The sequence below is a fragment of the Aulostomus chinensis genome, chromosome 23, assembly GCF_037954235.1.
Source record: "Aulostomus chinensis isolate RoL2024-O1b breed Wild chromosome 23, RoL_Achi_v1.0, whole genome shotgun sequence".
Classification (NCBI taxonomy): Eukaryota; Metazoa; Chordata; class Actinopteri; order Syngnathiformes; family Aulostomidae; genus Aulostomus; species Aulostomus chinensis.
Window position 1 is genome coordinate 4,948,471 of NC_141342.1, and position 23,320 is coordinate 4,971,790.

General features: G+C 46.5%; 1 protein-coding gene across 5 annotated transcripts in view; it reads right to left on the reverse strand.

Annotated features, from left to right (window-relative positions):
* Window positions 1-23,320, reverse strand: part of mpripb (myosin phosphatase Rho interacting protein b) — a 52,759-nt gene that overhangs the window by 9,350 nt on the left and 20,089 nt on the right. For 3 of the 5 annotated variants that reach the window (XM_086196324.1, XM_086196322.1, XM_086196323.1), the window contains exons 4-16: window positions 20,807-20,958; window positions 20,618-20,702; window positions 20,343-20,511; window positions 19,759-20,203; window positions 15,736-15,862; window positions 14,929-15,033; window positions 11,250-11,306; window positions 10,048-10,116; window positions 9,871-9,960; window positions 7,948-8,057; window positions 7,249-7,810; window positions 5,787-5,924; window positions 1,076-3,667 (exon numbers count right to left, since the gene is read on the reverse strand). In XM_086196324.1, the coding sequence (XP_086052450.1) occupies window positions 1,076-3,667; window positions 5,787-5,924; window positions 7,249-7,810; window positions 7,948-8,057; window positions 9,871-9,960; window positions 10,048-10,116; window positions 11,250-11,306; window positions 14,929-15,033; window positions 15,736-15,862; window positions 19,759-20,203; window positions 20,343-20,511; window positions 20,618-20,702; window positions 20,807-20,958 (4,701 nt within the window). The remainder of the gene's footprint in view (window positions 1-1,075; window positions 3,668-5,786; window positions 5,925-7,248; window positions 7,811-7,947; window positions 8,058-9,870; window positions 9,961-10,047; window positions 10,117-11,249; window positions 11,307-14,928; window positions 15,034-15,735; window positions 15,863-19,758; window positions 20,204-20,342; window positions 20,512-20,617; window positions 20,703-20,806; window positions 20,959-23,320) is intronic. The other 2 variants (XM_086196325.1, XM_086196327.1) reach the window with 2 other exon arrangements.

A 23,320-nucleotide genomic window follows, 5' to 3' on the forward strand; every position in this document is an offset into this window, starting at 1 on the left:
GTTTTAGTCTAATAATTGTTCTGTAATTGTAAAAATTCTTACCGTGGACTTGCCTTTTGTGTTTGAGAGTAAAGTTTTAAGTTAAAAGTCTCTTTGTGTCTCAGCCGCGATGCTGAGCTCCTGTGTTCAGTCTGGCTCTGTCAGGACCAACGATGGCGTCGGTCAGTTATTATAACCTGACAGAAACAATTGTCTCAATATTCCTCCGCAGGTTTTGTGCTGATAGTTGACACAGTAGAGTTTTCATGTATAAAATTAGTGGATTTTTAGTCTAAATTTGAGGGCTTCAGTCGACCGAGAGTTTCTTTGGTTGAGTGCAGCCCTAGAAATGTTGAGTATCGGAGGGCCTCTGGCGATCCCGGACACTCAGTGACTGAGGTTTTGTTTTGGGAAAATATCATCAGTGTTGAGTTTGAGCACCTCCACTCACTTGGCTTCTTTTGGCATCGGCCAGTTGCCTGAATACTTTTTAAGTCTACAGAAGAAGACACTCATTTTTGCTTACAGGCTGAGCCGACCCTGTAAGCACTTTGTTACATAAGTAATTAATTACACTTCAGAGGGGAAAAAAGTGTTAAAATCAAACGGTTAGTGGAAATAGTCAAAGGAAAAGAGATCAGACCCATAAATTACAGATAATTGGGTTTTTTCAAGCGAAATTTTGAAATGTGAAAAAAAATTGTAATGGGGTCCCCTCTTTACCCTTAACCCTTGAGCCAAAGATGAGTCAGAGTTTTATCGTAAGCACACTGAACTACCAACGGAGGAACTCATTTCATGGGAAACCAGCTTATATGATGTGGTAGTAGCATAGCAACAGCAGTGGCTAATCAGGTTCTGGTGGTGATGAACAAAATGGGTTCCTCGGTACACAACTACTGCAGCGTTAGTGATAGGAATATAAACGTGAAGGAGGTGAGAATTCATGCAACACAGAAGGAAACAAAGAGCGAGAGTAGGGTGAGCGGGGTGAGGAGGGCAAGTCGGGGTTGGGGGAGGAAGGGGATCTGGGAATGCCACAAAGGAACACAAGGCATCACAGATGGCGGACGGCAAGGACAAGGAGCGCTTCCACCTTCAGGTTTTCCAGGTCTTTCTGGTATTTCAGCCGTAGAGTGGTTATATCGCCTTGCTCTTCGCGCCGTCTCATCTCTTCGGTCATGACTGACACTTGGGTCACCAGCTCTTGGATGCGCTCTTTGAGGTTGGAAGTCTGGGCCGAGGCACATGGCGATGCTCTGCCTTCATCTGCAGAGGTCTTGTCTGGGCTTGCTGGATTCATCATGCTCCTCAGCTCCTCCATGTCTCGGTTGAACCTCTCTGTGAGGCTCATCCGCTCCTCCTCGTGCTTCTTCTTCAAGTTTTCCACGCAGTTTGTCAGAGAATCGATCTCTTTGACATTTTCTTCTGAGCGGAGGCGCAGCGTCTCACTAGCTTTAGCAGTTTCCTGCCTCAACTTCTCAGCTTCCCGCTCATAGCTGTCCTTGACCTCCTGGAGCTCCTTCCTATGCTTGGCTATCAGATCGTGAAGCTCTACGGTTTTATCAACCGAGTCGATGGGCTCCCCTTCAATCTGGAGTGAGGTTTGTGGCCCCAAGGTGGTTTTCACAGATGCCTCAGATATCTGAGTTTGAAGATCTGCCAGTTTGAACTGGAGATCTTTGGCCACTTCTCTCAATTTCGGACAACTGACACAGTCGACACTGCCAAACTGAACATCAGCCTGCTTTTGCTTCAGCTCTTTCTTATGTTGGACTTGCAGCCTAATGATCACATACGACATATAAGCTTCATGAAGGGCATCCAGCAGGTATCGGGAGGACTGCTTCTGCTCCAGACCAAAAGTAAGGCCTGCCCCAGCCAAAGACAGAAGCTTGTCATCTTTGGCCACCCTGGATGCAATCTGGGTCAAGAGGTAGGACTTTGCCTCCAACGTCTCCGTTAACTCGCCCAGAATGTGGGCATTTGCTTCATTATCAAGCCAGCTGTACATAGAAGTGAAATCTGGCTCTGTCACCATCTCACTCTCAGCTTTTGTTTTTGAGCAAATCTTGCTAATAAAGAGCATCAAGCGCTTCTGTGCCATCTGTCGGGCCAAACCTTCCTCACAGCTGAGTTTGTTCTCGGCGGTCCCCAGCAGCTGGCTCCAGAACTCTCCTTCTAACACCAACCTCATGTCTTTCTGACTGGCAAAGTATAGCCCTTCCTTTAGGGAACTAACATCTTCTCTGACAAATAAAGTGCTTTTTAAATCACTGAGAAGTTTCTCTACATTAACATCTACCTTTGACAACATCTCTAAAACCTGTTTATTCGCCTCGGACTTCATCTCAATCTCATCGATGACTTGCTTTACAAGACCTTTATCAACCTGCCTCTCTCCTGCATCGCCAACATGCATCGTCTTTTCTTCACGACTCGTCTCCATTTCTAACTTCTCTCGTAGCGTTCTTATTTCGTTTTCTGCTTCTTTCAGCTTCTCTCTGTTGACTTCCTCTGATTCCTGCTGTAGTGAGATAAGTTCACTGTTTCTTCCTGCAAGTTCAACACAGTGCTGTTCGGCCGTACGAAGGCTTGCCTCCGTCTCGAATAACTTTGCTTGAGAGGCTTCCAGGAGCTCTTTCAGTTGCTCTTGCTCCAGGTGCAATGTCTCATCCTCATAATCTGCCTGGAATCCCAGACCTTTCAGCGTGGCCTCTCTCAGCTGCAGCTTCTTCTCAGTGTCTTTCAGGGTGTTACCTAGCTCCTCCAATGTAACGAGAGCTTCATGGAGCCTCAAGGATTTCTCATTCAGCTCTCTCTCGTAATACTCCCTGTCTATGGCGCTTGCCTGGTTTTCAGCCAATTCCGCCTTCAGTTTTTTCAGCTCTTCCATGACAAGATGGTGCTGCTTGCCGCCCTGCTGGCTGATCAGCTCAGCTTTCAGTCTGTCTATTTCTCTGTCAGCCTCAGTCAGCTGGTTTACGATCTCCTGACATTTTTGTTTCAACGCGCCATTTTCACCAGTTAAAAGTTCTACCCTCTGAGCGAGCATTCCAATTGTCACCTCATTTGTCTCGGCGTGGTTCTCAGTTTTCGAGAGGGGACCATAGGGGCTTTTGCGACTTTCAAAACTATGCTTCTGAACCTTGCCAACTAAATCCTCCATGGTTAACAGACGGGCTTCATATTCTCGGATGCTATCTCCTGCTCTGGCTAAACTCTTTTTGATCATTTCGTTTTCTATCTCCTGCTGGCACTTCCAGGTCTCCAAGAGCTTCTGAAATTGATGTTTCTCTGACATCTCTTGATTACAGCCGAGGGATTTCAACAGTTTTGCCAGCTCCTTCAGGGTCAGGACTTTACCAGCTGTCAAGTCATCCAGTTCTTGAATGGCTTCCGCGCTGTCCTGGAGAAAGAAGCTAACTGTTTTTTGGACAGGTTCTGGGGGAGGGTCTTCCAGAATTGGCATTGTTGGGGGTTCAGAAAAGTAAGGGTCCTTGATGGGGTGGTGAGAAAGTGAGAGGCCAAGCTGTGCCTGCATACTGCGCTTTTTCAACTCTTGCAGCTTCAGGAGCTCTTTGGTCTCCTGGTACTTCTTTGTTAAACTCTGTGCTTGAGAACTAACCAGTTCTGGCCTCTTCGTCTGGGGCGTCACATCAGCCTCCAGACCAAAATGGTGCTCCAGCTTGGAAAAGGGGACCAGACAGTTGGTTAACACACAGCAGGGGAGACACAAAGGTTGCTAATAATTCTCAGCGTTATCCATCATCCATTTACATCTAATTTCTATGAAAACGAGACACAATTGGAAATCCCACAAACTAATCTCAAACAAACTGAAACAATAATTTAAAACACCTGTACCTTTTTAAATAGTCTATTACTAAGAGGGGAAGAAGAAAGATTTAACAGCCGGGGTTAGTTAATAACAGAGCATGCTCATTAAATGGTTAAAAGTTACTTCATGTGGTAAGTAATGCAATATTAGTTTCAGCTGGATGATTTACTTAAGGATGGAAGGCCTACCAGGTCCTAAAAACACATTTCTGAAGTTCTCTGGTCCAAACTTTTGTCTCGCTCCGAGTGGATACATTGGATCGTCTTTTTCAGGTTTAATCTAACGCGTTACTTTCTTCATACTTCATTGCAGCTCACTACACATGTGTAGAACATAGAGCGACACAAATAGTGCATTCAGTCTGTTCTAATGGTGACAGTCGTGGCTACCTACCAACAGGCTACATTATCTAGAAAAAAAAAAAGAAAGTATTCATTCAGCCTCGCTCTGGCAAACCCGTCCACACAAACACTCACAAGCAGAGGAAGTTAATTCCACATCGGAGAACTCGTAGCTGAAAATACTGGCAGAACCACAGACTGATGATCTTAATAGAAGTTAGAAGATGAGAATCTGACCAACATGCAAATAATTAGGAAACAAGCCAAGAGGTTATTATTCATACACATCAGCCAGACACTTGGAGGAGTCCATCTGTTACCCAGGTGACTATGGAGGATATCACTCTAAGTTAGCCTCTGACGATGAAGGGCTGTTTTAGTCAAACAGGTATTCTGACTAGGATTGATATTTTGCACTTCTGTTCACTATTTAGGTTTCAAATGAACTTTTTCTATTTTGTTTCCACTCTGTATGACAATAGCAGTGTGGCGCTTCATCATGACACCTTCACCAGTGCCATCATACAATGACGCTTTGAAAACACCCGTCTAAACAAGGCGGGTATAAAAAAGAAAAAGAGAGAGAGAAAAACTGAAACGTGTACAGAGGGAAAAACCACCACGTGCATCCACGTACGTCTCATCCGCCGTGGCACCAACAAGGTAGGTTGAGTTTATGCTCATTCAGCATTGTCTATCTCAATATTTTTTTATTCAAAGTATTCAAATGAGATACAATATTTAATGGCATGTTTTATTCCGCACAACAAAATTTTGAAATATATTAAGCTAGTGGGAACCCTATTTAAGCCTTCCTCAGGCATTCAATTAAAAATCCTATTGGCTTTTGAGACCCGGGCACCAGACATTCAACAAAGCTAACTTGCCTCTGTTTCTAGATTCGTTACTATGGCAGCTCCATTATTGGTTGTTTTAGTTTCGTCCCGGTTTCATTCATGTGAGTTGTGTTTGTAATGCAATGGGTTGTATGATGATACTGAAGGCGATAAGCCAAACGTGTCAGTCTGATATTAAGGTTGTTGCTTATCGTGTTAGGGTTTTCTTTTTTTTAGCTCATCAGTAGTTTTCCTTTCCCCTTGCAGCAGGGGAAGCTGTGCCAGAAACCCCTGCGTCTGCTGCTTGCATGGTTTCCATATTATTACTTTCCCTGCCCTCACAATCTATTGTCCTGTTAATTAGGGTGTAAATATCCTCCAAGAGTCACATCAGCATCCACAAAGCTGTACATTTTTGGGTCAACTATCAATACAATGCTTTGATCCTGCGACTGCCAGCATGAGTTCAGATATACGCTCGTACAGACTGATGAAACAGAGAGGAAGTCACTAGTAGAAGCCAATGTAGTGATGAAATCTCAATGTTTTTTCGCATGCAACGAACTCATGCAAAGACACGTATCTGTAGCGATTTCGCTGCTTTGTTGTCAGTTTATTTGTTTCGTAACAATAAAAAAAACACATGCAAAGGATGTTATATTAAATGGAGGAGAGAATACTGCTCAATTGAAATATAGGCATGAAATCTATAACTGGACTTCCCCCATTGTAGCAGAGTAATAATATACAGTGGAGGCAGCTGCACAATGAGGACACAGAGTAACTCACCGGGGATATGTAGCCGGTCCGGATGTCCTGCTCTCTCTCTAGAGCCATTCTTAGCTGCAGCTCCAGCTCCTGCTTGTGCTTGTTGGAGTCAAGAAGCTGTTGGTGACAGTTCTCCAACTGGGCCTTCAGGTCTTCTATCTGTAGACAGCAGGGGGAACACCTCATGTTTAATAGTAGGACTAAATTTCAAGACACTGAGGAGGAAGGAGAGGTAGCGAAGGAAGTCATGTCAGGTGTCACCTCTGTGGGCTCCTCAGGAATGTGAGTCAGCTGGTGTTTTGGGACCAGAAGCACCATTTCATAGTTCTGAGAACCCTCTGTTATCGTGCTCCCACCACTGCAAGCTTTAACAACTGCAGCGCTTAGAACTCTTTTTTTAAGGAACTTTTTCGCTGCAAATTCGGAGGAGCTCCTTTCCAGAGAAAGTACAATTTGTTAATCTGACATTCAGTGCTTGCTTGCAGACCGTTCACTCTGGCCGGTCTCATCTTTAACCACTACAGGCACATCTGAGCCAGTACCACACCTCATCGTGATCATTCATGCAAAGACTGAAACAAGGCTATGTCTCAGCGGAGCTTGCCAGCGTACCTACTGGCAGCCTCTGTACACCCGATAGTCATTGCTCACAATCCCCGTCGACTTCGGCCACAGGCGGGGCCGCTAAGCTTGCGTGACTGTCATCCCAAAATCTACCGCCTGCACAGACGCCTCTGCAGTGGTTCTACTTAACAGCTGAAGTGCATGAAGACCAGAATATGTAGAACAATCAGCTCGTCCTCCATTGTCAGACTCAACAGGACGTCGATGACAGTTGTGTCTCAACCCCCAGCTGGCTTACATCCCTTCAGGGGTTCCTGTTCGGGATGCACGATACATACTGGGCCCTTACATCATCAGCAGTTAATTGGGAAATATGACATTTTTACAAATCAGATCATGAACTTCTGGCTAATAAACAGAATCGAGAATAAGAAGCCAAAATTGTTTTCATTTGATTTGGCTTCCGACAGAGCGACTTTGACTGCCTCACCCGTAGAACCACACAGTCACCACGAAGGGAGCAAAGCAAAGCAAAGCACGTGCTTTACATACCAAGTATGATGACTACAACCGAGCCTTTCTCACCCTTAGGTGTGCATAATCTGCAAGTTATCGATTGATTTTACTTCACAAATATGTGAAATTGATTATCATTTATTGGAATCTGCCATGAGAAGCAGCTAATTAGCCATGTTCAGTACTGGCAGACAGATCCTACATCCTCGAGGCCGTACGAATGCAAAAAGGAAAAGTCCCTTAAGGTGTTTAGTTCCCTGGAAACTCCCACAGTGGGCAGTTCCTCTCAGAGAGTTCCAACACCCCCCATTAGTGCAGCACAGGCAAACACAACCCCCCCTTGAAAGAGACAAAGAGAAAGCTTCTTAAAAATACAAGATCTGTGTATCAAGAGTAAACATACCCCTTGCTTGTAATTCTCCAACAGCTTCTCTAGCTCGACGGCCTCTCTGGACTGCACCGTAGAGGGCAGGGGGACCCTCCTCTCGTCCCGTATAGGTGTCTTCTCCACCTGTCGCCAGTGTTGCTCAATCACCTCCTCCACTTTCTGCTGCCTCTCCGGAGACGGAGGACCTAATGCATCACGTCCTGGATGTCCACCCTCTAAGTCCGTTCTGTCTTCATCTTTAACAGATGTGTGCTCCACTGATGAGCTCGTTACAGACTCATACCTCTTACGCCTCTCCTCCCTCCTCCGACTGCGCTCGAGCTCCCCCAGGTCTGCTTGGAGGCTCTCGGCCTCCTGCGCGCGTTGCTGAGCCAGGGCCTGAGCGATTGGTCGGAACTCTGCCCAGTCAAAGGTTTTAGATCGGCCTTCTCGTCTACGCTCTCGAGCCCGGCTCTTGATGACACCTCTCGCGGATTCTCTCTCCACAGAGGAGGCTTCAGAGGAGGGTGAGTCCTGGGTGACGTCTGGCCTGACCAAACCCTCCAGAGGAGAAAAAGAACCATGATCCTCAGTTGAGCTGAAAGACAGAGAGAAGGGAAATGATGGAAACTGTAGTTTACCTGATGCAAACACCCGCAATGATACTATTTATTTATTTCAAAGCATCTTCATCTAAATCACAGCAATTGATCAGAGATAATAAATGTGACTGACCTGGCAACATCAGGAGCAGTGGAGGGTCTGACGTTCTTCATCACTGCCTGGATCCAGTTCCTCCGTATGCCCGCTGTCATGGCCGAAAGAGTGTGGACTCCCTCCTGGGTCTAAACATTTAAAACTCCATTAAATGTGCACCGAATGACCAAAGACATAATGACAACAATTATAAATTGTAGTTTACTTTTTGCTCTCTGTTTACACAACGTCTCTCTTGAAAATGAGGTTAACTGTAATAACACAGGTGGAGTACATAAACCGACCCGAGATTGGGCGGTGAGGTGTCAGAGATGCTACCCCTCAATTTATGTATTTATGTCTTTAACATGAAGCTTACGTGGGTGATTGGAAATGGACGGCCCTTTTCACACTGACACAAAAGCTGTGTTTTTGCTGGGGTGCCTGTTGTGTTCACACTGAGCAACACAGGCTGGGGGGGGGGGTCCGCCACGCTGATTCACCCTCCTCCAACCCTAGTCTTTTTGCCGGAGTGTGTTTGATCTTAACAGCCCGCCCACTCCAACACAGAGTTTCGGGGCGTGGTGATGACGTACCCTATCCAGCGGGACTTTAAAAAAACACAGGAAAACATTGTGACAACACGGTGGTGCACAAGGGAGAGACAAGAAAAACTTCACCTGCGAGTTCCAAGGTCAAGACACATGGAACATTTTGGAAGACGGCCAACTGGGGAGATACAGAGACCTGCGAGCTCCTCAGCCTCCGCGCAAAGTAAAATTTCAGGAACAGGGAAAGTCTGGTCTGGTCTGATGAAACGTAGCTTCCCTTGCAGCAAGGTGCAGGTTCTTTATGAACTGAAGACTTTGGACACGCCTAGCATAACGTGTGACGTGTTGTCAGGATGTGGCACTAGACTACGCCTCCTGTCCCTGGCTACGGCCCCCTGGGGAGAAACTGTGGCTCGCATTCACATTTTCTATAAGGCCAAAAAGCCAGATATTCGTAGGTTGAGTGGCGGAACAAAGAAGGGGGTCGTCCCCCACAGAAAAGACCCAGCAACCCCACCAAAGTCAAGTTAATCTTATTTAATTGAATTTTATAAAAAGCGCCACATCACAATATAAGTCATATGAGGTCACTTTTTCCTATTGAATGAGCCCAGCCTTTTATCAAATAAACTAATTAAGTTTATGTTATTGATCTATTTTATGGGAAGGTATTTCATTTCACTCTCTACATTGCCGCGCATTTGCAATTCTCCTCTGTTGTCAGCTTTACGAAGACTCCGCCCCCCACGCGCACTGCACACTGACACCCAAAACGCATTCAAGCTCAACGTAGGACCAGTGGCGAAGATGCTGACGCGAGCTCAACTGCTAGGAGCAGCCAGCGCAGCTCTCCTGCTGATGATCCAAGCAGAGAACAGAGAACTTGCTCACCTGCACCCTGACCAGGCTGCCAGAGAGGAAATCCTCCTCCTGGCTGTACAAGACTGATCATGGTGAAGCAAGTACGAAAGGAAACAATGAACAATAACAATCAAGTAGCTAGACAGACAGACAGACAGACAGACAGCTAGATTATAGACAAATAGATGGATAGATACTGGGGATTTTTTTCAGTTTAAGGAATGCTCTGTCCAATACGTAGACAGCATAAACAGGCAGCTTGGAGAGGAAGCCAGAGCCGTCCGTTCATAGTCTCCCTGCCAGTCCTACAGAAAGGAAAACTCCAAAAACACACGGCGTCTGAGCACCGTCAAAGAGTCCCCCAGCACCAGTGAACATGACTTATCTTAATACAATTTGAACTTTAAAAAAAAAAAGAAAAAGATTGTGCCGTGGATCGCACTTTGATTACGCGCCCTCAAAGTATCAAAATGAAAACCTTCTGTCGAATCAGCTCCTCCGAGAATAAAATGACTACTTTGGTCTTTTATGGACAGACAAAGTCTCTTACTTGTATTTGGAAACCGTAGTTGCGTTGGGCCTGGTATTCAGTGACGTTGTAGCAGGTAGAAAGGTCAATCTCTCCGTCCAGGTCAGAGGCCTGAGGTCACACAAAAAGGAGATTCATGAAATGGGAAGGGATTCATTAAGAGCATGCAGCTTTTAAACAGAACACCAATAATCTCACCTCTTCTGCTATAGAATCCTTGTAGTATCGCAGGCTGTGATCCGTCAGTACAAACCAAAACTTCTTCCACTAAAAGGGGGAGAAGAAAAGAGAAACTGAAGCAGCCACTCAGATTTATATGTCTTCCTGTTGGGGTTAGATTAAGGGACACATTGAGTCGATCTCACCTGTTCTATGACGCTACAGAGATCGACTCGGTTCACCAGATGTATTTTAAATCTTCTTCACCCTCATCTTTCAAAGGTTCCCCATAGCGGCGGACTCGAGTGATTTACTCGCACGGTTCAGGTGCTGCTCTAACCTTCCTGTAATGGCGCATCGCTCCATTTCAAGTCATTACTGGAGCCGGTTGTTCGCTGCTCTACTGATGGTCAGTCTGCCTGGATGGTTCAAAGATTGATCTATTCATCAGTTTTAATGATACATCACATTAGGGCTGGGCAGTAACCCTAAAAAAAAAAATCGGAGCTTTTTTGTTGTTGTTTACAGCAAATCTGATGTACGATTTAAACTGAAACCACCATTGACATTTCCCCTTTGTGTCATCGGGAAAGTCAGCAACGCTTCGCTGAGTCCAGTTGTCGCTAACGAAATACAAAGGTTAAACTTAGGACTTAGGTAGGTTAGGCTGCATCACTCTGCTGGAACACAGATCGGTTGTTGAGGGTTAGAACGCCACCCCTCCAGCTCCTTAGAGCAGCTCGCCTCTGTTTGAGGTGTTGCAGTAAACTGGAAGCACTGCTACCTTTGGTAACAACAGCCTGGAAACAGCCGTTGTCGCGAGGTGTTGTTTGTTCAGTGTCTGACGCCACAAACCCCAAATCAATTCCAAACAACTGAAGGTACTTTTCGTCTCTTGGGGATGAAATCTTCACCGTTCGCCGGCATGTTGCTTGTGTATCAAGCACGCGGGGGACGCGCACTCTGAACTACCGGAGCCCGACAGGGAGCGATGGTGGAGGAAGTTGAAGAGAAAATCGATTTTCATTCAAAAAAAATTGACGTTAAGTACAAATTTGAGTTAATCGATAAAATCGATCAATTGCCCAGCCCTGCATCGCATTCATAGAACCCTCATCTGAGAACCCAAAGCTGCTTGACATCATCACCAAAGAACAAACTAAACTTGATTTAAAAAAATAAGAATCAGTAAGACTTTAAAATCAAATACTCTTTTCTAATTGTCACACTGGATACAGTACCTGGCCTTGCTCATCCAGCTTCACCATCCAACCTTTCTTGAAGTTCAGTAAATCAGGCTGGAAATGAATGACAAAAAAAAAAGTTGAGGAGAACATCTGCCTGAAACAGAATAAAAACACCTGCAGCCTGCATCCACATGTCCAACATGCAAGATGATCTTGGAAGCAGTCAGACACAAAACACTTCACTTTTCTGTATTTAAGTGTTCAAATAAAGATAACCACCACTTATTAAGTGCTTCAGAGATGAATAACCCCAAATACGTGGTCAGAAACAATCCCAAGATCAAGAATGTTTCTAGTCTCAAATGTAAAAAAAAAACAACAAGTCAACAAATGAAGAGCAAGAAAGGCACATGCTCAGTTAGGTCACACGTCAGCTGAGGGTAGAAGTTGACCCCCACCGATGGGTCAGGCAAATTCAAGGGTATGATGGGGGTCTGAATGTGGACCACTGGCTGGGGCAACTTCTACCGGATTTGTGGTCATTCTGTGCTACTCACTGCAGCTGAGGATGCAGAGCCCAGTGCTCGATGTTCTGCTGTGATTCCACACAGTGGGAGACACGCTAACACAAACGTGAAGGGTGGCCACAGGAAGCAGTAGTAATTTGTGACACACACACACACGCACGCACGCACGCACGCACGCACAAATCTGTTTCCCTCCCCAACAAACAAACACAAAATGGGTGCACTGAAAACACGCAGCGGGCGAAATCTGTAATCAGAAGCAGCAGAATGCTGAGTGTAACCTGGAGAGAAGAGGGGGGGGGGGGGCACCACGGAGGACTGGCCAACATCATCCACACCCTCACACCATCACACCAGAGAAACACTAGTCCTGAGGATACAGGCAACACACTGAAGGAATAGAAACGACACACCATCAGGTCATCAAACAGGCGAAGTGTCAGATATTTAGAAATCTCCCTGCTGCACCTGGAGAATGGAATTCTCCAAGATTTCATGAAAACCCTGTGTGATGCTGCGCAGCCCAGCTTTGAATGTAGCTGGTGGAGGTCCTCGTTTAATTCTCCTAACTCTGTTACCTAACTAAATCTAGCCTCCCTGCACCAACAGCAACCCGGTGACCTCTCTACACTCAGCTAAACCTGGCACTGACGCTGATCCTGCAGCTTAGCTGAACAGACCAGGCTTTGTCTCCAGACCACAGACGCGCTGGAACACACTGCATTTCACAATGAACTGACACATAATGTCAAAAATATCAGTTTTCAGCCAAAACCTGTTAATTGCTTTATTAGCTGATAGACCAAGCCGTTATGCCACTCTCTCCATGGAGCAGGGCTGCCCAACGTGGGGCCCGGGGGCCGAATCTTGTCCACCATCAGCATTGATTTGGGCCTCCAGATGAGGGGAATATTTAATAATATTAATAATAATCATCTACACAGGTTTTGTTTTCCAGACTGAAAGCAGCCATGTTTTAGCATGTTTGTCCACCCAGTCTGCCTGGGGGTGCCATGCAGTGCCTTCCAAAAGCATAAACACTTCTTCTACGCAGACTTCAGACTTGAGATGACATCTTTGAAGTGGATGGTGGCTCGGTAGGCCCTGTGTCCTCCTGTGTGTCAAAACCAAACTGCCATTGTTCACTTTTTGACGTGGTAGGATGTCAGGGGGACAAAGAAGACCAGAGTCTGTGCTACAGTCACAACAGCAAAATTACAGGCTCAATATGGTTCAATACTAAAATACCTCGATAACAACAATGAAACCACGCCACAGCGAAGGCCTAAGACATCAGGAAAAGTAGTAATGCACAGGATGTGATGAGTTATGGTGTTAAAGTTACGTCACGTTAATATCTCAGATTCCAGTTTGATCGCCAAAAATATCGTGAAAATCAATGACATTAATTGCATGTCTGGTATCTTATGATAAAAGGTCAAACGTACACTGGGAGGTGCGCATGATGCGCTGCAGTCAAGCCCCGTGGGGAAGGACTGGCTCACACAAATACAATCCTACTAATACAGGAACGCAGGAACAGGTCGCGTGTGTGGTGAAACGGTGGATCCTCACGGTGGAAAATATTCAGTTCAGCGATGTTCTTCGCAGGAATGGGAACAGCAGAGCTGAGAACAGTCTGCTGACAGTTTCATGTTCATGTCACACACACACACGCGCACGCACACACACACACACACGCAAACTGAAAAATACAGCCCTTCACCTTATGCTCATAAAAAGTGGAGTGTACATATTTCTCCACACCAGACGTTCATGAAACTGCTGTGAAATGTGTTACTGGCTGGATTTGAAAAGTCAATTCTCACTGCTGAAAATCCTCTTTCATTCTCTTCCTGCAGACTCGACTCGACTCATTTTAATTCAGGAAACGGGCGGAGTGACCGCTGATGACACACTGAGGCGTCGGAGAGCATCTGATCCGTAGTGTGGTGAACCAGACGAAACAACAAATGACTTGAAAACTCAATGAAGGTCCTGAGAGGTTTATGCTGAATATTTACAAAAGAAGAACGTGTAATGATGACGTTTTCACTCTCACCGCTGATGCCATGTTTCATTTGGCGAGTGTGTTTGGTCAACAAACGGTGGAGCGCCGGGCCGAACCTGCACGTGGAGCACACAGGCCTCTTGCTCTGGTTGCTGTGAGAGCAGGAGACCATCACAGCACCTACAGCTGGGGAGGGGCAGCAGAGCGCTGGGCAGCCCAACACACAGCCCCGCTGGCGCAGCACGGAGCGACGCGCTCTCATGAAAACACTGTCACCCATCAGTTATCAGCGCTAACAAAAGGTAGCTTGAAATGTTTTTAACACCGTGGTGCTGTGATACTTGTCTAGTACCAGTACACCGTGCAACATGAGTCCCACCACTCATCCCTCTGGCAGGAAGACAAGAAGCCAAGTCAAATGAATCAACTGTACTATGAGAGAGAGCCATGTCCACCACCACCTAGCAGCTGCTGGGAGGGTCGAGCCTTTAGCATCTGGAGTCCAAAACAGTGTTGCAAGTAGAGGAAGCATTGGGCTTAAGATTCATCAGGTGACCAGAAACATCACTTCAGGTCCATGGTGCTCTGCTCCACGTTGTCAGAGATGGAAATGCTTTGCTGCCATGAGACAATTAACTAAAGAATCTCCTGATATGTTGGCCAGCTTGTTGCCATGGTTTTCTTGTCTCTATTGCACAAAAACATCTTTCTGCTTTAAATATGAGACAGGAAAACTTCCACAGGCAACAAGTTTGGCTTTTTGGTCCATTATAAACACTGTTGTCATGGTGAAATCTGTCACTTAGCAATATGAGGCTTGGTAACACAGTGACTGTTTGCCAGGGAGGTGAGCTAACAGCTCTCTGAGGGGGAAAAACAAACGAAAAAAAAAGATTTCAAAGCTGACAAACTATCGATCCACTCCACCCACATCAAGGTTGCTCTCTATTCCTCAAAACTCACGTTGTTTTGAGTGAACTTAGTGAACTTTGAAATATTAGTGCTTTAAAGGCTTGCGTGATGGGGCCTTGAGAATTAATTTCCTTTACAAGAACCCTTGGACAACAACACGGCACATTATTCATGAGCTTATATTCATCCTAAGCTGCGTTCCAGTCCCGGAGGACACTGAAAAGATGAACACTGGACCTTGGAAGGCCGTTTCACCAAAGCAACAGGAAGAGTAATCACTCACTGTCATGACAGACTCAGTGGTCCTTCGGTCCAGGGACTTGGCTCTCCTCAGAGGCGGCAGGGTGGAGGGGAAATCCAGACCTTGACCCGCGTCATGCCTCTGCTCCTATAGAACACGCATATAAACAAACTTGACTGCTCTGAATGCAAAGACAACAAAGACCATCCTGATGGCGTCAAGTTCAAGTTGTGTGTGAGTGCTGCTTTAAAGAAACCTGAGGAGGTGCACCAAGTACCACAGGAGGAGGCATCTGTGACTGGACACATCACACATGATATCTTCTTCTGTGCATGACCAACACATATCTACAGTAGCTGCTAGACAGAACCCTGACAGCTTCACATTATCAAACACTGAGTCTGGATCAGTTTGGTGGGTTAGAGCTGCTGTAGTCAAACAGCGAGGGCCAGGGTGGGAAAGGGAAGTATATCACCAGGGGAATCCCACCACAGAATGGAAACTAGAAATGAACACAGCACACGCTGCTGACCTTTGACCTACAAACATAACAAAGGCAGGACAGAGAGACGGGAAGATAGAGGCAAGGGTGAAGGGAAAATATAGGAGGAGGAGTAGGGGGGATGTGGTAGCAAAAAAAAAAAGATAAAGAAACAAAGGAAGAACCAAAAACAACAAACAAACAAACAGGCCAGTGGGTCCGATCCTCCGCTCACATCTGCCCTGCCATGTGATATTGTTTAAAACACTGTTTACAAGTCGCACCATATCTATTGTAAATTGCTTCACAATGCTGGCACTGTAAGCTGAACACGTGTGTATGCACGCACGCACGCACACGAACGTTACCTCTCTGTGGAAACGTCTGTGCTCGCTGCGGCCCTGTCTGGCTCCACTTCTCCCCGACTCCTCCACCTCCATTTTCTCTGGGTTCTCCAGCTCCAGGGCCTCCAACTTCTCAATAACACCGGAGCGACTGGAAATCAAAACAAAGACATTCAGGTGCAAAACCAAAAACTGTCCTTTTGCTCGAAGCGTCCAGCTCACGACTTTCTTCAGAGCAGATTACCTGTTGTCAATTACGTCGTTAATTTTGTTTGCTTCACAACATAACGTCTCTTATTCTGCTGGTAATCCTATTCTCTCATTCAGTCCCCATCTCGCTGACTAAAACTAGGGCCTTCTCAGCTGTTCAGACTGTTGCTGTTATCAACGTCACACAATCCTGCAATTCAGCCAAACGCTGCGTTTTGACATGGTACCTTCCAGCGGTACTTCTACCAATTACTGTACGTTGCTTTTCAAGTACTCATAAACTTGTGTCTTGAGCGCACGCAGGCGTACTCCTGCAGCCAATGGAGACACACACACACACACATGCAGCAGCAAAACAACAGCAAAGCTGCTGAAAAACATCTGTGGACAAACTCTTGGGGTCATCGTCCAGAATCATCATTTTATTTGTCCAGCTGTACACTCGATAATCCATAAACACTTGAGTTTGAGCTGAAAAACTCCAACACTTCCAGTGGTACAGACCTTGAAGTGTTGTAGCTGCTTTGTTTCAACTCAAATCCAAGTGTCTGTGGAATCCTGAGCACACAGGTGGATAAAGACGACGTGGATCATACCCGACGATGGGCTGGACAGTTTGTGAATGGAGGCTTTTGGACAGTTCTGTTGCTGTGCTTAGGCACCAGACTCCGCTGGCTTCAAGCCTAAATGTATGTGGAAGGTTCTTTCTGCATGCTGGAGCTCACAAAGAAGAAATGCAGAGAGGGAAGGAAACTTCTTTGTGAGCTCCAGACATCTGTTTGTGAGTACTTTAACAGCAAAATACACTTGTAGGGTGAAGTATTGCTTTCACGGTACTATTATTGGTTCCTTTTATAAAATTCTTACATAAAAAAAACCAAAGTCCTGTCAGAGCCTGCCGGCCCACTCTGATTTACTGTGCTAAGCTAACTAGCAGTCATGTGGTCTCCGTGGGTCTCAGCTGCCTGATGAGCACAGACGAGCCAAGGGTCTCCACCTTCTTCTCTGGGGATGATGGACAATGAAGGCATTACCCAAATGTGTGCGAGCTTCGGATTCACAGGAGTTATGAGGACCACAACGTTTCCGAAAAAACAGAGCCGTATGTGAAATGTTAGCAGCGAAACGATCAAAGGCAAATGAGCTCTGGACCACAGATCTAGAAAGCAACCAATACACAGACAACATGCCTCCACTCAGGCCTTCTGGGTAAACAGCAGAGGAGCTGCATTTCAGAGAGCATGAGACTGAGAGGCAGTAGGAAATATTATATTACACTTTTGTCCTAATGCTTCCCTTATTTGGGGACTCTTTAGTCAAAGCTCCAGTCCTTAAAAGGTAATGAAGGGAAGGAGGACAAGAGCAGCAGGCAGCCAAACACACACAATACACACTTGAAAGAACCTCAACGCTGAGATGCGGCGCTGAGGTCGTCTCTGAGTCTCTTGCTCGTGCTTGCTGAAACGCCATGCCTGAATCGTGCCATACAGAGCCACTTCCTTCAGCATATTTTACTTAAACTGGCGGGTTTTTTTGGAGCGAAGAGAGAAAGGCAGGAGAGTGGTATGACATGCAGCAAAGGTCCTCCGCCAGAACTGAGCCGAGGTCAATGCAGTCATGGTTGTGTGGTGCGCATTTTTACCCAGTAGGCTACCACGGCACGCACATTCTTACATTCTCCATCTTGTCATTAACTTGTCTTTCAGTATGTGTACGGTTCAGGGGTCAGGGAGAAAATCCAGTTCGTCTTGGATGAAAATCTAAACAAGGTTTGTATAAAAGGACAGAAATGGAAGCCACACAGCCACTGGAGAGGAGCACTGCTCTAAACCAACGTCATCAAAAATCAGGAACGATCTGACTTGGACATCTACCTGGGTGGAGTGTTGCCTGTGCTCTTTGTCCGTCTTTTAGCAATATTATGTCAAAACGAGGAGGCAATAAAAGAGCAACGAATACGCACAAATTAATTGAAATGAATGGATCGATGTGTCTCATGTTACGTAATGGTGGTCTCATGATCCAGCACAGGCTTTGGAACAGAATCTGGATCAGAACCTGGACTGGCACCATCATTCCGATGTCTGATTTATGGCAGATGTCTGATTTTTTCCCCCAGATTCAGATATCCCATCATCTCCCTCACAATTTTTGCTGATCACGTTTTCATTTCATTTGGTCGACACTTACGATATTGATTATTCAATCCACGGAACTCCTCTTGGAATACCTTCATTGAACAGCTGGAATGAAGGATTGGAAATGTCCTGCAACTGAAGTGCTGGCTGCTGTGTGGCCACATCTGTCCAGAGGGAGACATCTGCCTCACTTCAGTCCTAAGCTGGCACATATGGACCAGCTAAGAGTTTATGGGGCAGAAATGTGGCCACTCCTATTTTCCCTCGCTTCCTTTTCCTATGACTGAGCCATGGATGGAGGGGCTGAATTGCTCAGGAAGCTGGCTGTGGGAGGAAAAAGATGACCTCCACTTGGTTTGTTTGAAATGTTGCTGTCTATGTGTATGTGTGTGAGTGTGTGTGCGCGCGCGCATGTGCGTGTGTGTGTGACACTTGTGACCTCTCTACAGGGGCCAGTAGGAAGATTACTGAATGGAAAGTACAGGCACGGTGTGTTTATACAGACTATGTTTACTGTTAGCATGACTGCTGATAAAAAAAAGACAAATCGTAGCAGCAGGGAGGGGGAATTATTAAGAAACCGATTTCCAAGAAACCTACATGACACATGAAAACGGATCAAAAATCCTAGCACGTCTCCGTTTCTCCACATACAGACTTTCTTCCCGCCATCCGTATAAACAACAAGTGTAATAACCGTTCAAAATCTTTGTGCTTCACGCGATTCTGTGTACGTGAGTGTGTACATGCCTTTAATAGTACAAGCCTGGCTCACCGTCAAAGACAGCAGCCTACTAACACGGCTCATCAGGTTAAATCAGACGCAGTAAATCAGTTCACCTGCAGGGAGGTGCCATCAAGCTAATTATAGGCCCTTCCTCTCGTATCAGACACGAGCACAGCTTGGCTGTCCATCCTGCCAACAGTATGTCTCTGCTCTCTCTTCACTTTCTGGTTCAGTTTAAATGAGAGTTTATCCTTCAGTTCATTCTGCTTCGCCAAAGTGCCTCACTGAGAATAACCTATTTTTCCACCGCATGGTATCGTTCTGCCTCTGTGCAGCGTGTTGTGGTTTTCTTTTATGGGTCGTACCTGGTGGCAACTATTATTTTCCGCATCGTCTTTGTCGAAGTTTCAAGCGAGCCGATACTAAAACGAGAACATTGCAGATCAGAGACTGATCAGAGAGAATCGGGACTGTGTGACATACGACGACAGAATTAGCATCACTATTCTCTCCCCTGGATTAGTCGATTACACGCCAAGCTCAAAGACCAGGCAGTGAGTAACAGCCACATACAAGCAGCCGGCAGCTTGGTGCTGACACACAAAGCTAGTTACAGGTTTAGGATACTAAAAGACCACATTCCAAGACAATAAGATATCAAAAGAGGGAGCAGCTGGTTGCAGCATTAGGGGTGCAGAGCGCATTACGTATGATTTTGTGCTTTGAACTGACGTCATGACCAAATGTGTCACAGAATTGTAGTAAGTGCCCAAGAGTCGACACCAGGGCAGTCACTTTTTATACAAGTTTGAATGTTTAAAAGTGAGGTGAAAGGTATTTTTTTTAAGAAGTGACAGCCCTGGTTGGCACTGAAATGGAAACAGAAAAGGCTGAAAGGATATCTGGGGTCTGTGCCCGTAAATGTTGGTGCTTACAGGTTCTGCAATGGAAGACCAGGAAGCAGACACTGACCTCCTCTCAGGGCTGAGGACAGCCTCCCTCTCCTGCCTGTCAGGGCTCCTAAACGCACTCCTCCTCTCAGCTTTTCTCGCTTCTGCCTCCAGTCGTCGAGATCGAGGCCTGTCGTGGTGGCTGAACGAGTGGTTGCCCCTCTGGGTGGCTGGGTGGCTGTCGGTGCTGGTCACTGTGCTGCCGCTAGCGTCCGAGTCCAGAGAGCTGACTGAACCGCTGATGTGGGAGCCGTTGGAGAGCAGGGAGCTGCCAGAGGGGAAGGGGTCGCTGGGAGCTGGGGAGAGGCAGCGAGGGATGCCGCCCAGGCTGGAGCAGGAGCCTGTTGGGGAGAGCAGGTCTGTGGGCGGCTGGGGTGCAGAGCCATGCAGCACCAGGCTGGCCTGGTCCACCTCGTCACCATTCACTGAGCCTGCGTCAGACCCCTGACCCACAGACACACATTCACCTGGAGCAGAAAAACAGAGGATGTTGATGAGCGTCATGTCACCTGTGAGCTGTACCGCCATTTGGTTTTGGTTGTTTTATGTAATAGTTTAATCAAATAAAATAAATTTTGTGTTGTCAAAGGTGTTACTCATCCTTACCTGAGGGGGGCAACGGTGATCCTGGGGGATCAGTAGCAACCCAGACAGCAGCACCCTCAGCCTCTCTTTGGTTCAGCTCTTCCTGCCAGATGATGGAGCTGGAGTCTGGAACCTTCTCTGCCTCAGGGATACCAGACCCAGTCACTGCGACTTTGGCAGGACCTGGTTCCTGCACACAATCAGATAAGAGAAAAAGAGAACAGCTGATTAAGAAAGAGGAACACCATCGAAGTTAAACATGCCAGAAGAATCAGCGCTGTGACTGAGAGGAGCACCTGGGAGGTCGCAGGTTCCACCTTGCGTTTCTTCTTCTGGTTCTGCTTATTAGTTCGAGGGTACACCACCAGCTGGTCACTCCACCTGAGGGCCAGCAGGCAGCGGCGTTTTTTTAAAATTCATATTTATTTATTCATTCAAATCCTCATCTTCCCTGAACCATCAACAGCAACATTCAGACGACGTACCCATTAATGATCTCTTTATTCTCTCCTCTGATGAAGTACTCCTGGTCCGGGGTGATGATGCACAGGGAGTTCTTCTGGCCGGTCTTGGGCTCAGCGTCTATGACGTCTGTGCAGAGATTCATGTTCACCGTCCCCTGAGGCAGCGTGCTTGGCTGCAGGAGAAGGAACAGGACAAATGATGGGATTATTATACTCTTCGTATATTTTTGTATTTCACACAGCCAGAGAAATGAAAACTGGTGCGCTGCATCGGAGGACTGAATACAGACAAGGAAACAAGTCTGTCGGAGTAAAATGTTAGCAAATGAGGTAAGACTCCGCAGCGATGGACTCAACGGTTTGTGTCCGCACTGATGGATAACCAGCCGACTAAACCCTGATAATGCTGGTATCAAGTTTCAAGAGTTAAAAACATGGCCCGGTGCAGTGCAATGTTTCACGCCAAGTCTCTTTCAAAACCTCATTCCTTTCTTTGGTTTTCATAGGCAGATGTCGGGGTAAATCTGGCCTGTACTGTACAGACACTCTGCTGTTATTGACAGCTCACCATGGCAACTGGGCAAATCCTTTCAGTTGCGGCACATACAGAGTGAAAAGGGGAGATGACAGCAATGGGGCGCCCAAATAAAGCCGCTTTGTGTGTGTGATTGTCGGGAAGAGTGTGTGATCAGTGGCGGCTGCAGAGCTAGCTGCTAGTCTGCTCCGTCTGCCAGCTACAACACAGACGCACTTTCCAATGATTCTAATCACCGATATATCCCACACGCCACAGACAGACACAGACGCTGATGCTGATCCATCTGAGCTTTGTGTGAGAAGGTGATAAATGCACTCGTTGAGACCCAATAGCACAGAAATCCCCCCCCAACTTCCTCTTTAACTTTGAGAGTGTCTGCTCGGGATCCTGCGGCTCTGTTATCAGGCTTTGTTGGGTTAAGGCTCCTACAGATGTAAAACAGGTGCTGGTGCTCTTTTCAGCTCCTTTTAAGGCCACTGAACACGGATCCAGCTTTATTAAGATCTGCTCGAAAACCCCTGGGGGCTGCCAAATATGGCAATTACACTGTGTTGCACTTACGAACAGAGACGCTGCAGAAGAATTTCCTGCACTTGAAAGAGAGCGTCCAGCCTGAGAATAAGTAGCAGGGGCTGACAAGTGTCCGCACCCGGAGCGGTGTGGTCAAACTACCGCCACACTGACGGCGAAGTCCTGGACGGAGACACAGGAGGAAGGTCGATGTACCACCTCTGCCCTTTTCAGGCTTGAAAGACTGCACTTCTGGCTTCCAGTTTTTGTGAAATGTGTCAGTTATGTAAAGGCTGACTCCATTAAGAAGTAAAAGAGTATAATAATCCTGCCATGAAGGCAATTCTTCTATTGACATATTTGAATGCACATTTTCAAGTATTGAGTTAAAAACAGGTTAAAGGATACTGTTAAATTTACACAAGACCCCCGAGTTCACAACTGTATTTTATAAGATTGCTTCAGGTGCTGTTTGCCATGATGGAAGAAACAAACCTCCAAGGCATTTAAACCACCAGCTGACGTGTCTTCAACTTTTTTTCCCCCCATCGGGGACACAAACACCAGCAGCGTGATGAGGCACTGAGCGTCTTTTCTTCACTGCCCCCCCCCCGTGGTTGCTGACAGATGAATAATCACCTTAAAAACTCAGCTCACATCATTGTCAGTTTTTACCCAGTCCTCCGATCAGGGACTAAACTGCGATGGAGGAGGAGAGTTGACCCAGACAACTGAACTTGTCGAGACCTCATGGGCGGCTTGTTCTGTGGTTCAGTCTTCTCTTCGTCCAGAGCTCTTAGCTGGGCACTTTCAGGGGAGCGTCTTTGTGGACACAAGGCCTTAAGGCTCACTTTGTAGTCAAAAAGTCCTTCCAGACTCAGGGACAGGCACTGATTTTGTTTCTTAGGGGACTTTGACTTGACGCTGTGTAATATTTGACTGTGAAAGCAAACGCCACACTTCCAAGAACAGACATGGCAGCGACTTCAGATCGTCCAAGTCTAAAGAGCTAAAGTCTCAATGGGATTTGGACATCTGGTCGCACCTGGAAGCAACTTAGCACTTGTCCCAACACACAAACCCCCAACATTAACAAAAAATGTAGTGGGATATGTTTAAATGACAAACACACTCATAATTCAACCAATGTTTCACACCTGGTCCACAAGAGGGAGCACCTTCAGGACAGTCCCCACAAAATTATGACACAAAGTAAGAAGAGCGCAGCAGACTCACTGTCCCACCCAAAGATCCTGTGCTGAGTGTGAGGTCTTTACCGGCACAACTTCAATCTCATCAAGAGGACCAGAGGCTCCCCGGTGTCTAATCTGACAGAAATCCTGAGTTATTGATCGGAGACCTGCAGCTGAGCTCTGCTGGCAGCACCGCCACACCGTTGGCGTTTGAGCTCAACCACGCTGCTTCCATCTTCTCATCTGTGACTTCCATCAGTTTGTGGCAAAAAGCAAAACACAAATGCAGGCAGC